The sequence below is a fragment of the Phaethon aethereus genome (genome assembly GCF_964289735.1).
Source record: "Phaethon aethereus genome assembly, chromosome: 18".
Taxonomy (NCBI): domain Eukaryota; kingdom Metazoa; phylum Chordata; class Aves; order Phaethontiformes; family Phaethontidae; genus Phaethon; species Phaethon aethereus.
In genome coordinates, this window is record NC_138594.1 from 4,354,207 (window position 1) to 4,370,541 (window position 16,335).

Genomic DNA, 16,335 nt, shown 5'->3' on the forward strand with positions numbered 1-16,335 from the left:
GGCTGCTGAAAGTGTAGGTTTTCAGGTAGGATCCAACTTAATGTTATGATTGTCTGTGCTTATTAGAAAGTGTCCTCAAAGCAGGGATGTAAACTCCACAGCCATATAAGCACACAGGTTTTAATTTGGGTAATCTTTTAGATTGCAAACTCCATTTGTTGTTTCAACTAGGTAGAAGGATTTTTTCATTTATATGTTAAAATTTTGTGATTTATCAATGTACTGTTGCTGGTGTATTTCTTCTGATCCAAGGCAATGCGGCATGTCTTGTCTTACCATTTAAGAAATTAAGTTTTGCAGGTGGCCTTCCTGGCCTTTATTCTTGCTTTTATTGTTGTTACTGTACTTAGCAACACAGTGTGCCTTTTAAAATGAGTTTGTTTATCCTAGTTTCCCTTTAACAGTTTGTTGGTTTTGGAGTTTGTTTGTTTTACAGAGCGTGTTTCATGTAAATCTTTGTATATAAGTTTATGGAGGGTGAAGTTTTGAAATGCAGTATCTGTGAGAGAGAGAGATATATAGGTGTATATATAGGTATCTCAGAAACAAAATTTTGAATATCCATTGAATACACAGAACTCATAATCACATATACATATTAATGGTGTTTGGAATGGTCAGTTTCTCATACATCAAAAAAGAAGTATTTCATTTCCAGCACTGACCATCAGTGTCTGTTATCATAAATCGTAAACAGATTATTCTGAGGAAGTATGAGCACAAAATCCGCTCCTCTTTTTTGATCACCTGGCTTGCCAGATTTTAAAAGAGTGTGTGGACATCATAAATTATGTCATGCAGTAACTGAAGTGATGCCAGTTTTGTTGAGATGAATGAACTCGAGTTCCAGTTCTTTTTGCATTACTTCAGGTAGACACAAACCCAAGTGCTATTTTCATTTATACGAATAATTCCATGGATTTAACTCTCCTATATTGTGAGTCAGAGAGGCTGTTTGTATATCTAAAATGAAACAACAAAAAAAATTAGATCTTACTTATGACTTGCAAAGTTCAGGTATTCCAGGCTTGGACAGATACCACACTGTATGGGGCATCCTAGGGAGTATGTAGGATGAGTTGCATATGTACTTATGTTGACTGAAGTTAGCGGAGTCCAGGTATGCATGAGTGAGAAATTAACTGACTATTCATTTTCTTGGCCTGTGGAGCTTCATATCTTCTGTCTTAAATCTGTATAGAATAATTTACTGAGGTAAATTTTGGATTATTCTTTCTTTTCAATCCAGACAGATCTAGTTGTTTGTAAATCACTAGCAGTAAACTAGAAAATTAAATTCTTTAAATGAAATTAATATTTTTATAGAGATCTCTTCAGAATTCTTAATATGTTAATTACCTTATGGTGCTTATACAGTATGCATCTTCATGCTGCTGTGTTGTTTCTATTTGCTGTTGACCTGTGAAGGATAAGAGAACATCAGGGCAACAAATTACAGATATTAAGAAATGCAACAGGTGATGATTTTGGATTTTTGCAAGATTATAATTCGTATAAGTTTATATTTAATAGAATTAAGACCTACACGAAGTGATTTGATTAAGAATTTTATGACTTAGAGTATGGAAAAGCTTGGAAGAAGTTTTTTCTGTTCTACACATTTCCATTCCTGCTATTGAGCTACATGCTTCAAAATAGAAGGCATTCTGAACTGTCAGAAGCCCAACCTTGATAAAAAAAGAAATATTAAATGATTGGTGTTACTTAAATATATTTTCTACTGTCTCTCCTTGTGACTACCATTATTTGCTGAAAAGAGATCAGAGGAAATAAAATGAATGTGGAAACTGCTACAATTCAAAAATTGCTCAATATTTTGTCCGTAGTTAGTAAATGTTGTGTGACAATAGCTGAAACACAGATGTTGCCAGCTGTTTAATAACTCCGCTTCTACATGCCACCTACCTTCTTCATTTCAGTCACCAATCCAGTATCAAGCTCTCTAGGAAGGAATGTTGATATCAGCCTTTTGGAATGTGCTGCAGTAATGCCAGGGAATTGACCTTCCGAAGTGCAGCTGTAATTTCAGGTTTGCTATAGGTGCATGTGGAGAGAAATGGGGCTGGGTCAGTAGTTTGTGTACATTTCATATAGGTGGACAAATACATCGTGGCTCCTTGTACATTCATTTAACTTCTTTGAGTGAAATGAATGTACGAGCATATTTGGGATCATCTTTGGAAGTATTGGCTCCAGAGAGACTGTTTTGCTTGCCATCCCAGCTGGAGTCAGGCTGCTTGTGTTATGTCTCTCAACACAGATTTGTGAGGACAACAAATTGGGAAGAAATGTGGAAAAAAAGGTTACAGAGCTCAGAACTGTCAGAATTTGATCAGCCTATTCTAGTATGAAGTGGCAGCTGTTTGACTAATAGCTATTATGGAGTTCTTTTGTTGTGGCTGTTGTTACAGACTTCATCTCTAAGCTACTGAGGCATTTTTCTCACTAGGAAAACAAGTAGAAAAATTGAAGATACTTAACAAGTTGTTCCTATTTAACATTTATAGTCTCAGAAAATCTTGGTCATAACGACAATAGAATTAACTAATTATGCAAACAATTTCACTGTTACCTTTACTCTTCAAATTGTCTGCAGTTATGACTTTATCTACCAATTGCATTTGATTGTAACTTTAGTTTGTCCGTTCTCTCGGGGGATTACCATCTTTGTTATTTATGCAGTTGCAGCACAGCAGGACTCTTACACTAAAACTTCCTTTCACTGACATTCACTTAAGCATGCCTATACTTGTATAAAACCGTATTTCTTTAAAAAGAAACATGCTTTCATGTTCCTAATAATCGTGTAGTTTCATCTACACGATCATCCTAATAATCTGTGTAGTTTCCCATTACTTCAGTTTTAATCGGTGTGTTGTAGGAGGGTTCCTGACTGTTAAAGAAGAAATATAAAAATGTGTCCCCTTTTGACCTGCAGTATTTCAAATCCGGTCATATTTACTTGAGTCCTTGACACACTTGTTTTAGTCTTTTGAAAGACTCTGTTGGCAATATATCACTATTTCTGAGATTCTTAGCCAGTTTAAAGATGTGACTCTAAACCGTGTTGCCACAGTGTCACTGCTTGCTAACAGTTGAAAATGATGTAGGGAAACAGTTAAGTTTTATTCACCAAAAGTGAGGGTGGACCACCAGAATTGATGTTCCCATATTCGAATTGGCAGCTGGTGACCTGTGCCTTTCTGTTTGTGAGATTTACTTGTGTGATTTAAGTTGAGAATGTTAATTCTTAATTGCTGTGAAATTGCATGCTTTTCTTGAGTTTCAAGTTAAAAAACACTTCATTGAGGGGGTATTCATAAAGGTCTTGGAACAAGGTGGTTGGACCTTAGCTAGACAGACTTGGTAGATGTTTCAGGGACTCCTGCCTTTAAGCTAGCTTTCAGTGATAAACATAGCTGCTCGTTTTTATAGTCTTCATAACTAGTTGTTTTTGCAAAGATGGATTTCTTGTTAGTTGCCATTATACATTACTTTACAGGCACTAATAAACTTTTGAAATATTCTTCCTTTCTTTCAAATTAACATCTGTATAGCTTAGGAAATGAAGCAGTGATCAAACTTCATGTATTTGCTTTTTGGTGTTGTTTTAATGTACTATTCCTTGCAAAGTTAATCCTCTGATCTAAAAACTGAAATAAGCTGTTACTCAAATAGCAGGTAAGTGGGTGTAGTGATGAACCCTGTTACCAGAAGCCCCTTCTGTCCATAAGAGTTGTGCATGTTTCTGAATCAATAATGAGCACCAAAAAATCAAACTACGAGTGCGTGAAGGCATCATTCCTTTTATTGTTCTGTAAAGAAGTGCATGTATTAAAACCAGATTAAATGCCTCTCTCTGGAATGGGAAATGTTAATTTTCTGTTTCATAAATGAAGAAGCAAACGTGCAGAATTTGGTTGCCATAACCATATGCCTGCATATACCTTTACCTGTTTATTAGTTAAAGTGGGTGTTTGGAATTCACAGTGAGGATTTTACTCTTGTCTGAGTTTACTGACTTTGCTACTGAACACCATGTGAGTTGCTTGCTTCCCTTGCCTGCAAACACTCATGTGCTTTTTTCAGTGGTCTAACTAAGAAAGGTCCAAGGTGATCTCCAGTGACTACAGAAAAGCTAGATATGGAAAGGCATATGTCTGCATTTGCTGAACAAATGCACCAAGGTGGGAGCTGCTTCTAAAGCAAAAATTTCCTGATAATTAATAGTGATGCTGAATTAAAAGATTTCATAAAAAGATTGTAATTAATTTTATATTGACGGGAGGTACTAGTCTTTCAGGTGCATAAGAACACCAAGTATATCCTCCTGTGTAGACTTTTTTGTTGCCATGCTCGAGAAAAGAAAGGTGCTCAATAAAGTCAGCTGCTTAAACTTTGAAGTGTTTTCTTTATTGTCCCCTTCTTTCTCAATTTAATTCAGAAATAGAAACAGAAAAGTAGTTACTTTTTTGTGTGATCTTGCAAGTACTGACAGATCATTAGGGCGTGTTCTGTTCGGGTGACTTGTGTAATGTGTTTGATGGTGTGGGGCTTCTTTAAAAAACTGCCTTCTGGAAAATTGCCTGGGATCAGCATGTTTGCTTTGGTGGTGCTGTTGACAGGCCAGTTTTTGGAGGTCCCAGGCCTTTTACTTCCCTGCTTCAAGGAGTTGAACTGAACAATAGCAAAGAAAGATTTTTCACTGTAGTCTGGGCAGGTGCAGGATAAATGAATGACCATTTGATGGATTTAAAGACTTTGGAGATGCCATATTGTTTCTCAGTGAGTCAAACATTCCTCCTGGTGTTGCTACAGGTTGTATTTTATGTGTAATAGCTGCAAGGGGAAGAAGGTGCTATTATTGTGAGGATGGAGTGTGTCAGTTCTCTTTTTTTCTTCTTTTTTTTCTTTTTTTTGAGCAGCCAAATACAAAGGAATTTGGAAAAGCATGTGATGCCGAGTCTGTAATGTGAGCTTAAGAAAGTACTTCAATACTGAGCTATAATTAGTGTGTTGTTCTATGTGAACTTGTCCTTGGTTTTAAAAAGTAAATGTGTATTGTACATTGAGTTGTATGTTTTGATTTACTTTCTGAAGTGCAAAAACCCCCACTTTTAAGGGAAAATCATGAAATTATCACTGTGGAGTTCAGTGTGGTCCAGACGGCCTGGTTGAAGAGGCCAGTGAATGCTTGTCATTTCAATTTACCCAAACTGATTTAAGAAACGCATACTGAAACAACACAGCTTTGAGTAATAGTCTGAAGCTCAGTCTATTGACTTAGTTTTCCTTTTCTTCAACCAAACATATGAATAAAGTAAACCAAAACAATTAGCTCAGTATAAATTGTCTGTGTTTTTATAAAGAATGGTGTCTCTGGTTGGGAGGAAAACAACCCAGCTGATGGTTGTATAACTAGCTTTTCTGACTTGGCAGCATCCGTAAGTGGTGTGGAACTTGACAGGAGCAAGCCAGCTTTCTGCAGAAGGGATACAGTTGGTAGGAACACGAGCAGGCAGAATGCCTGTCGGACTGCAAGGTGATGGAGATCACGGCCCCCCACTGGCAGAAACACATCTGGGCTTGTTTAGAAATCCCTGCTGGCTTTGCTTGTGAAATAAAGTCCTTTTCATTGTCCCATCTTTCAGCAAATTGTTTTCCTATTCAGAATGGACACTGGAGAAGAACAGGAAGCATGTTTGTAACGAAGTAAATTCATATAAATTCTGGGTTATTTTGAGTGTCTAAAGTAAGTTTCTATTTATGTTGCTTTATTTCTTGGTATGTACCTTTTTATTTGACCTTGTTTGCATTGTTTGTATGTACATATTCAGGTGACATTAAACCCAGCTATTACCTGGGATTTTTTTAAGTTTTTCTACAAAATTCGGTGAGTGATGTCACATGAAAATAGATTTACTTACAGATTCTTTTTTATTTAGCTATCCTATTGGAAGTATATGCTTAGTGAAGGCATGCATTTATCTAACATTGATTTTAACTCTGTTCCTTTGCCAGTTCTTTCAGTGGGGGAAATCTCTCTTCATCCTGTCTGCCTTATACATGCTAGAAGGCAAGCATTAGAGACTTCCATATTAAGAGGGGAAATTTGAATTTCAGTGGAAACTTCTGTTAATCTTTCATTAAAAAAAATTATATATTCAATGTAATCTGCTGCTAGCCTTGTTATCTTCCCTACTTGTACTTAGGAGACAGAAACAAATATATTTTCCTTTTTGATATAGCAGCTATATTCAGATATGCACTTTTTTTTGTCTGACATGAAAAATAATTTGGAAAACGTTTGTCTAATGACCGAGGTTTTGTTCTCAGTTTTAAACCAAAAAGGATAACCGAAGTCTGACTATAGAAACCAAAGTCTGGCAACACAGTTGCTGAATTCCATACCATAAATGCAACAGTTTTGATAGAAAATTTGTGATAATGTACAACTGGGTAAAATATTTCAACATCTTAGTTGTGTCATACTATTGTTGCTTAAGCTCCGTAAGCTCTTACCAGTGCAGTGCATGGATGGGCCTCTTACTCTTATCAATGGCCTGTGAAGTTGAAAAATTTTCAAAGTGCTCTTACTTTGTGGTATAATCTTTTTGGTTTTATTAACTAGAAATTAAATTGTTTTTTAAACACCAGTCTAGAATACTACCACATTACTTAAAATTATGTCTTCTGTTTTCTAGTTTGTGGTTACCTGCCCAATCATCATTAGTAAAGAATCTGTAAAGTGTTGAAGCTAGATTTTGAAGTTAGCTTTCTTTTAAAGTTGTCCAGCCTGAGTCTAAAAAGCTAAATGACTGATGTGACTCAGTTTTGTCTGGGATATGATTTGTATTTTGTGCTGTTCTTACTCATTGCCTATTTGCTTTATTATTTTATTTGGGATTATGTCTTAAACTATGATGTTCTTTTTCTTTCTTCCGTCCTTCCTTCCATGAACCTGGAAAGTATCACAGAACTATACAACAGTGCATCAGATGTGTCAATCTGTTAATGTAAAAAAAAGAAACCAAAACCAAACAAACAAACCCCCCCTAGCCCCCCAAAAAACAAAGGCAGAATTATTTTTTAAAAACTTTCAAAGGTCATTTAGGGTAAGAGCTCGTTGAGTTTTCCAGCAGTAGAGAACAAAAATGTATTAAAAAACCCCCAGACAACATTTTGAAGCTTTTGTGGTTATAGTGCCCCCTCTTAAGCTGGATTTTACAGAATACTGATGATCTTGATGATAGGCTAAGACCCAGATCTGTAGACTTGTTAGTTTTGCCAACAGCATCAAAATGACATAGTGTTTTGTTAGGGGGAACTAGACCTTTCCTGTCAAGTTGTCTGCTTATAAAAACATAACATTGACCTGTTTGGAGAATAGGATATTTGCATTTGGTTTGAATACTTTCTACGCTGATTTAACCTTTTAAAATCAAGTAGATTATTTTTCATCTTTGTGAATGTATGAGTTCTGTTAAATTTACCTCTGTTGTGCAGGGTCACAAACGGTGGAATCTTTTACCCCAAAAGCATATGTTGTATATTGTGAGATAATAGCAACATTGTCCTAAGCATTGAAATTCCTTGCATTTCTTTTGCATTCTTGTTTTTTAGGGATTTAACAAGACATCTAAGAAAGCTAAGTAATTCTTAAAGGAATAAACAAAGCTCAGTTAAAATAAATCTCCTGTTGTTTATATGAAAACCAGGTGTTAATTTAAAAAAAATCAGCTCTGTATTTGGTGTAAATAATTATGATTATGGTTCTTCTTATGGGAAAGAGGGTAAAAATTTTTTGGAACATTTGCTTGAAACAGTACCTGAATTCTGGTGCCTTATTGATTAAGGTGATTTGATGGTAAACAATGCCATTGTAGTTTTGAAGGAACTCATGTATAGAGGTTGAGAAATCAGAAGGGTTTTTTTTACTCTATCGGCTTCGAAAATCAGCAACATGTCTTATGCTTATTACTAAATATATCCTAAATACAAAATACAGAGAAATGCTTTTGACAATTTATTCCTTCCATCTTTTATAAACTTGGATGTGATAAGGCTCACTTTTATTATTTCTTTGTTTTATCTTTTAACTTTGAATTGTATTAAATAGTTGAATCTACTTCTAAAACTTTTTTCATCCTTGCATTGTTTTTGAAAAAACTATAGTGTCACCTTTATATCAAGGTCCTTCCACCCTCTAAGCTCTAGATACTCAAGCAGTAATGTATTTTTGTTGCCATTGATTTGACTGAAAGTTTTAAAGTGAAAGTTGTTGGAAATTCAATACTTGGTTTTTTTGGCTCTAGTAGGAATCTCCTTAGAATGATTTGAATGTGAGGAACTGTTAAAAGAATGGATATAGAACAGGAATTCAGGGCTTCTTTGAATTATGTTTGCCTGATAAGGTAGGGCCATTTGGAAATACTCTGAGGAGAAATAAGTTGTGCTAGCTTTAAGCAACATATAAGAAAGACTGTACTGACCCTTTTAAAAAGGAATAAATGTGGCTCCAAAATGGAAAAGGATATAGGTAGAAACCTCAGGAGACTAAATTTAGGGAAGAAAATTTGTGCTGCAGTTGAGCATTTTAATAGACTTTAAAACCATAGTCTAGAAAGACTATAATTTTGAACAGAAAATAATGTAATTTTGAAAGGAATATCACCTATCTGTTCAAGGAAAGGTAGCAAGGTTCCTGACTCTTTACAAGGCAACCTGTCTTTTTATATGTAAACAAAATAGACCTTTATCACTACAGATGAAAGAAGTATTAACATGAAATTTAAATCTAAGTAGTGTGTTTCGAAACCAGTGTCAATGCTGATGCGTTTTTATGAGTGTGGGTCTTTTTTTTTTTTTTTTTTTTTTCCCCCCTTGCAATTTTATCAGTTCTCAAATACTAGTTTTTGTGCACATTAAATATGACCCATTGGTAGATCTGGAGACTGAAGGCTTTTTCATATGATTGAAACAAGGTACAGCCAGACTATAAAAGAACATTTAATGCTCTCTTAAATGCTCTATAAAGAACATTTCCTCATATTGCTAGAATGTATCAAATCTCATGCTTTTAATCAAGGTTAGTTCCTTGTCCACACATATTACCAGTGCTGCTCTTAGAGTTTGTTGTTAACGAGGTGGTGAATTTCTTTAAAATGTGCCCATGATGCCTGTAAGATCCATATTAAGAACACAACAGGGTTGTCATGTAGTAGTTTTGATGACTTCTAATTTGAACAGGATTGAGTTTAATCCACTAAAAGTGGAAAGGCGCTTAGTATTTGTTCCATTTGTATTTCTGACTGCAAGCCAGTAAAATGATGTTAATTTAACAGCATATTCTAATGTGTGTTGGAGTACTGCACTGTGACCCTTTTTATGTTCGGTAACAGTGTGCTGTTTATTCCAGGATGATGTGATGATGCCACAGCGGGTTAGACTGCAGCACGAAGCTGCCATTCAACACCCAAACAGTGTGAGTACTTTTTTCTTGTGTGTGTTTGTGTGTTTTTCTTTTACAGAGTGCCGGATACATCTTTAAAAGGATATGAAAATTTCACAGTAGGGCTGGTGGAGGCAAAGCAATAACCAGTGTATTCTTTTCCTTTATTTTTAATCCTTGCACTGAATAGTAGCTTTGATTGAACTTCTCTTCTTCTGTTTGTTTTCTCTGTTCAGTAAACCAAATCTCATTATGACAGTGATACTCTTTTTCAAGCAAGTATACAGGTCTTGCTAATGTATGTAATCTAAAGGAGAATGCCTTTTTTATGTAGTTTTTTTATGTGAAAAGCTGCAAAGGATTTGCTATAGCTATGGTTTATCTGTCTTTAATATTTAAGAAACTCTGAACTGCAAGGAATGTATGGGTGGTTATTTTTAATTAACTGGCCTACAGTTAAACTGATGTTTCTCCCTTTATCTGCCTGCAAAAGAAAACATTATGACAATGCCATTCTTTATTCTTACGAAACAAATTCTCAAAAATAGTCTGTGAGATAGTTGTTTTGTGATCTATATGATTTTAATTTTAAATAAATTTCTGTGATTAGGGCCAGTATTCTTTAGAGAGAGTTTGTGTCTATGTTCTCCTTACCTGAAGATAATAAATAGAAATATTTTGTAATAGAAATGACTTTATTTGTCAATGTTATTGACATAGCTACTGCTTTATAAAATTGAAACTGAGTTTGTATTCCTGTCAGCAATGTCCAGCAAAAACTGCCTCACTGTTTTCACACCTCTGACATTTTCTCTTGTGAGACTTATTTCAATGTGCAAGAGGTTTCTGGAAAGGAAAGGTCAATTGACTTGATCTGTCAAGAAGGTATTTCCTGCAGGTCACAGAACAAAATAGATGTTTTTAGGATTATCACTCTCTGGGAATTAACCACCTTTTCAACTTTTCCTCTGAAACACACTTGCTTCAAAGTAGAGATTATTGCAGTTGTTTCAGCTGAGGAATGTCTGCCAAACAACCTGCTGTTTAGCGGTGGGACGTGTACCTGCTCATCACACCACCTGTATGAGGTCTCTTATGAAATCTGATAATCCTTACAGTGTAATTTATCAAATTATAGTTTTAGTAGTACCTGAGTAGCAGTTAACCTAGTTCATATTATGAACATAATAAAATGATACATTGAAAGTTGTTTTTGTTCTGATATGAATCAGTTAATGTAATCCTGTAGTAAAATGTCAAAAAACTGGAGAGACAAGTTCATCCAGTAAGCTTGTTTTATGGAAACTAGTGTGAAGACCTATCATATTTCTTGCCTATATGACTACTTTGTCTATTAAGACTTTTAAAAAAATTAAACCAACTTCAACTAAACAGCTTGTAGTCTATTTAGAAAACACGTCAACTGTTTTGTTTCTATTCTGTTATACTTTAGTGCCTAACGACATTCAGTATGAACTATTAAATGGCAATCAAATAAGTAATAATGGGTGCCTGAGTAGAGTGAAGGGTATGTCTTCATGATATATTCCAAGCAACACAAGCTTGTTCTTCCCATGCTCTAAACTAATCTAAACTTGTGGTTCTGTTTTAGTGTGGTACTACTGACCTATTTGCAAAGCTTGACTTGAGCTTTGTGCTTTACTAAATAAAACTTGCCGAAGTCAGTCTGATTTAGCATGAGAAATAAGGCTTTCCACCATTCAGTTATCTGACAGGTTAGCATCTAAAATTTAGGAAAGTGTAAAAATTCTCAGAAATGAATGGATAGAATGCCTGAGATGTTAAACCGTAAGAAAGATGGTAGATATGTGTGTGCTGCACGTATGGCATTGTTGTGGTTAACTCTACCCTGGCTGAAACCAGGACAGGCATAGACAGTACATCTGGGTAGAGCCTGTCTTCATGCCATCACTTTCTCTCAACTTTCTACTGAATCAGAAGGTTTCCTTGCAGCTTTTCAGGCAATGACCTTGGGGTTTTTTTTTTTCTTTTCGTTAAACTTCTACTGATTTTTATTTTCTGTTATTTCTTGCCTTGTGTAGTCACCTTTTAGGTGTAAGGATTTTCCTTCTTTCTTCTTGAAGCCGATGAAGGCAGAAATGAATCTGTGCTTGAATTTAATGGAACATGTTTTCCATTCTACAGGCATAGAAAATGTTTGTAATGCCTATGTGAAATATACCTTCCGGGTTAATGTTGTATTTTACAGAACTCTAATTCAAAAACCTGAAAGGAGAAATGGGAACATCTGTTCCTGATGAGCAAATAGATCAGTTTGGTCCAGAGATCCCCAATAGTTCTGACACAACTTGAGTTACTGTGAGAAAAGAAAAGTTGACCTTCTGGCCACAAATCTACTGACCAATGTCAGGGTGGACTGCTGTTCTTAAAAGAATGATCTCTCTACTGTCTCAGAATAATCATGCCATTCAGTTTTCTGGCCTTGGAAGATGGTTGGAGAGATTGAATAAAGTTCTGTTCTGTATTTGAAGTTCTGAGCCTAGCTTCAGTCAGTATAAGCCAGAGTAGATGGAGGGAAAAAAAGAAAAGCAGAAGCTTGAGAAATGCCTGTGAAGCAGTGAGCTTTTTTGGTTTGTTCCTGAAATTCTAATTTGCAGACTTGGACTTTCCACTGTTTTGCAACTTCTTCTGACCTGAATTTTTGACTTGATGTAGTCTCAGTGCACTTTTTGTTGTCTCAGTGTACTTTCAGAAGTTTTGTTCCTAATCCTAGCTTTGCCAGTTGTTACTGAGAGCCAGAATTCCTGGTGGGCTCTAATATTGGAGGCTTCAGTCTACTGTCATTACTAATATAGATTTAACAGATAAGAAAAGTCTCCAATTTTCTCCACCAAGAGAAGTCTTCTCCCAAATCCTAACTAATTCTTGAGGTTCTTCCTCTTTCATGTTATTCTTGTCAGGGTAAGGCAATCTGCATTCTTGAAACCTGGTTGCTGAATAGTGGAATGAAAGATATCAGATGCATTTGGAATGACTCTCCAACCAGTTGTTCTTCAGAGAAACTAGTGGCTCTATTTCTGTAAAAGCAAGAGTCTTGCCCCCAGGTTCAGGTTCTGGAATATGACTGGGGTAACACTGCAGCAGCCCTTAGCTTTATTTCCTGTGTCATAGTCTACTTAATCATGCTCTAAAGAGCAAGAGTAAATTCATCTCCACTCTCTTAAGCTATTCTTATCTTGAAGACTTTTTTCAAAAAATCTTGTAGGATGGAACTGTTCTGTTATCAGTAACATTTAGAGTGGAGGATTTTGGATCTGAAAAGACAAATTACTAATACGTTATGATTTAATTAAATACAGCTCTCTAGAATCACTGCCATTTTTGTCCTCTGGTGAATATTTGATGTTATAGCCAAGTCCTGTTGACAGGGATTTTATAAATAGGACACTCTTAGAAGGCAGGAGTTTTTAAGACTTTGCGTATTTATACTGCAAATTCTTAAGCTTTGTTAGCTCAATAGGAATACCTCCTTTTAGCAGTTTGAAAACGCAGGGACATTGTGTTGTCTACTGATAATATAATAGCTACCAATCTTTTGGCACTGATTGTCCAGTACACATGTGCACTTATGTTATGCTGCATACAAGTGTGCCTTCAAATTGTTTGTTCTCTAGTCAAATGAGGAATGACTTTGTTACTAGAGAGTGAATGACTGTTACTAAAATTTCTCGCTTTAGTTTTTGTTTATCCCTAGAAGCAGCATCTCTCCCATTTCTGCAGAGTAAGCCAGGTGTTGCTTATTTACCAACCACAAATCATGTATGCTTTGTTGGCACCTAATGAGTGGGGAGATTTAAGATCACCTTTCCCTTAATTCTGAAAAAAGTCAGGCCTTCGTATCTTATTTTAGTTATACTTGTGTTCTTCTGGAGGAGATCCAACTTTGTGTACATGCTAGTGTTCTATTGAACACGGCTTCTAAGCTTGGAGTAGCCCAGGAAATGTGCAGTTTCAGCATTATTTCCCAAACCACACACACAATGCAGTTTTTCACACCTATGTCCCACATTTATTCTTTTTTTGTTGGTTTTTTTTTTTTTTTTTATTTGAGCGGAGTAGTACCCTTTAATAAGTCCCAAAGCTTTTTGTTTTGAGGACAGATGAGATTGTTAGCAGTATCTGCTCCCAGGTTGTCCTGTTGCAGGGTACTTGCATCAGGACCTGCTGTGGGCATGCCAAGGTGAAATCACTGCATGTGGTTTGAGTATACTCTTGGAGAGCTTGGGTAGTATTAGAGAGCTTCTCTGGAGAGTGCTTCATTCTTGACATGCATAGGTACCCGGCCACACTTTGCTGTGCCACTGTGCCATTGTGGAGGCTTGCAAGAATGATGCAGCACTTGGAATTCTCTTCCATTTTTTCTTTTTCCTAAGGATTCCAGCATTTGGAAGGAGAAAAGAAGGGTGCTAAAATGATATGTACTGCTGTTCATACTCAAAACCCACTGACTTTGCATCTGTCTTAGGGTTTTGGACACCATTTTGTCTGCTGGGCATGGCATTACTTTATTCTTCCTCTCATTGTTTAACTGGAGTGTATGTGTGCCCCCACAATATGACTGCGCACGTGAACAGCATGCGGCTTCCAATTTTTATATCTCTTCTGCTTAGAAAATAGTTACACTCTTCCCCACTGTCTCCTATGTCTTCCTAGCAGCTGGAATCAAAAGGTGGGCAAAGTAAAGAATGTTATTTCCTTTTGTTTTCACTGGCTGCGTGAGAGGAGAATCTCTACCAGTGTCAGAATGAACACCTTTCTTTTTGTTGTAAAATTACTAGCCTCTTTCTCAAACATGTAGGATACTTAGGTATGTGAGAGAAACTGAGAAATGCAGATGGTTATACTCAATGAGAAATTCTCACTGTTTTGCATCTCTAAAGCAAATTTTTGGCATATTCTATAGTGTGGATGTAGATCAAGAGGTGCAATGCCTAAGGCCACTTTAACCTATTGCATTATCTGAATGTGTTAACCAACTGACTAAATTCTGCCTATCTTTGATGGTTAAGGTGACTCTAAGGTAGGTGATTGGATTGAGTGAACTTGAACAATGCATGGCACTACTAGTTCACAGACCTGTTCATCTGCCTCTGGGAAAGCTGTAAACAAATATTGTGCAATCAGCAAATGAATTTGAGACATGAACAAATGAACAAGACAGCTGAGCTTGATCCTTTCTTTAAAGCACAACTCCTAGGCCAAAACACTGTATGTCCCTCCCCTGTGCCCCCTGAAGCTCACAAACTAAACTTAGAAATGAAGTCTTTTTTTTTTTCTTTTCTTTTGGTCTGGACATATACATTTCTTGATTTTGAAAGTTATAGTCTAATAGATAAGGTTTTTTCCATTGTTACTGTACCCTGTGCCATTCTACTTGCCTAGATCTGTTACACATTTCCATTACATCTTAGAAAGCCTGTTCCCCCCCCTTATTCTCCTTACCTATTGCTTACCAAGCACTAGTTCGAACCATTTCACTTTCTCTTTTTTTGTGACTAAAATGATCACATTCCATTGATTCTTGATTATGTCAGTCCTTTTAGCTTCCACCTTATTAATTTAAATCAATATCTGAAATTACAAGTAAATATTTTCATAATAGCAACAGAAAGAGTATACAATAAAATTAGTAGATCCTCTCTTACAGGTATAATTAAAATTAATAGTTTTAGTTGTACATGAAGTAGATATTAATGTGGAAAAGAGCTTTTAAGATCAGCATTCTGAGTGTTTATATGGCTTTTGTGATAACGAGACATGATTCTTTTTCAAATGACATAAAGAACGATGATGTTTCCACTATTTTTGTATTGGCAAGAGACAGGGGTTTTATATGAGTTAATCCATGATAGCAGTATTGTAAGAATGGCTTAACAAATACTGAGCTTTGTTTTATTCTGAGTGCAAAAAGATTAATAGACATTCTTGTATCATCTGTTAGTGGGTTCCATATTTTAGATACAGCTCCTGTCCTTGGAGGGAGGAAGGTAATTTGAAATGGTCTAGACTGTCTCGCATATCAGAGCGGTTCTTTAAGTCAGTGTGCACTGATTGTTTTGTATACCAAAAGAGTAGGTAAATAGTGTGTTAAGTGATTTGTTTTGTTGAGTTGTTAAGACATTGTGCACTCAACTAGTGGAAAAAAAATCCAGAGAACTGTTTCCATCCCATCTCAGGTGTGCAACTGCACATGTAGAAGCTCTTAATACAGAATTCCAGTACAGCATCACTCACTAGAGCACTGGTTTGTACAACAGAAACTTTTCAGTGTAGCCTTTTACTGAGCAGCTGTGCCATCATATATCAGATTAATGTGATTTTTTTTGTTTATTTGTTCCTGCTTATTATCACAAGTCTGGAATAAATGCTGAAGATTGTTTTATCTGTCTTGTGCCAGGCCAGGCTGCTTCATGATGAAGGGGAGCATGGGATAAAAAATCAAAATGGGAAGAAAAATAAAGAGGGAGGCCGCTTTATACATTGTCAGTCAACAGTAGCAGTTTGGGAATACTGGCAGTCCTCAGTGTGTAGTGATTTTACATTCCACATACCAATGGAGTTTGGTAATCCCTGAAAGATCCTAAAGCCTTTTGTTTGCTGTGTCTTCTTATTAGTCTAATTTTAGAGTAGTCCTGAAAATAACAGATTACCTTTCAGACTACATGCTCTGCTTCCTCTGAGTACTTTCTTTTGGGAGTCAAAAATGTTATTATGCAGTCTGGTAATTACATTGCACTTAGACATGGATTTATTCTATCTAATGAACAAGGTAGCCTTGATTGTATGGCTAGAGCTGGCAAAATTGAGATAATGCGTGTCTC

General features: G+C 36.0%; 1 protein-coding gene across 1 annotated transcript in view; it reads left to right on the top strand.

Moving 5' to 3' along the window:
* The window catches only part of B3GNTL1 (UDP-GlcNAc:betaGal beta-1,3-N-acetylglucosaminyltransferase like 1), a gene marked incomplete at both ends in the record, with an annotated part of 126,353 nt that overhangs the window by 10,483 nt on the left and 99,535 nt on the right, over window positions 1-16,335 (top strand). The window contains one exon of the mRNA XM_082008265.1: window positions 9,440-9,505. Coding sequence (XP_081864391.1) covers window positions 9,440-9,505 — 66 coding nt within the window. The remainder of the gene's footprint in view (window positions 1-9,439; window positions 9,506-16,335) is intronic.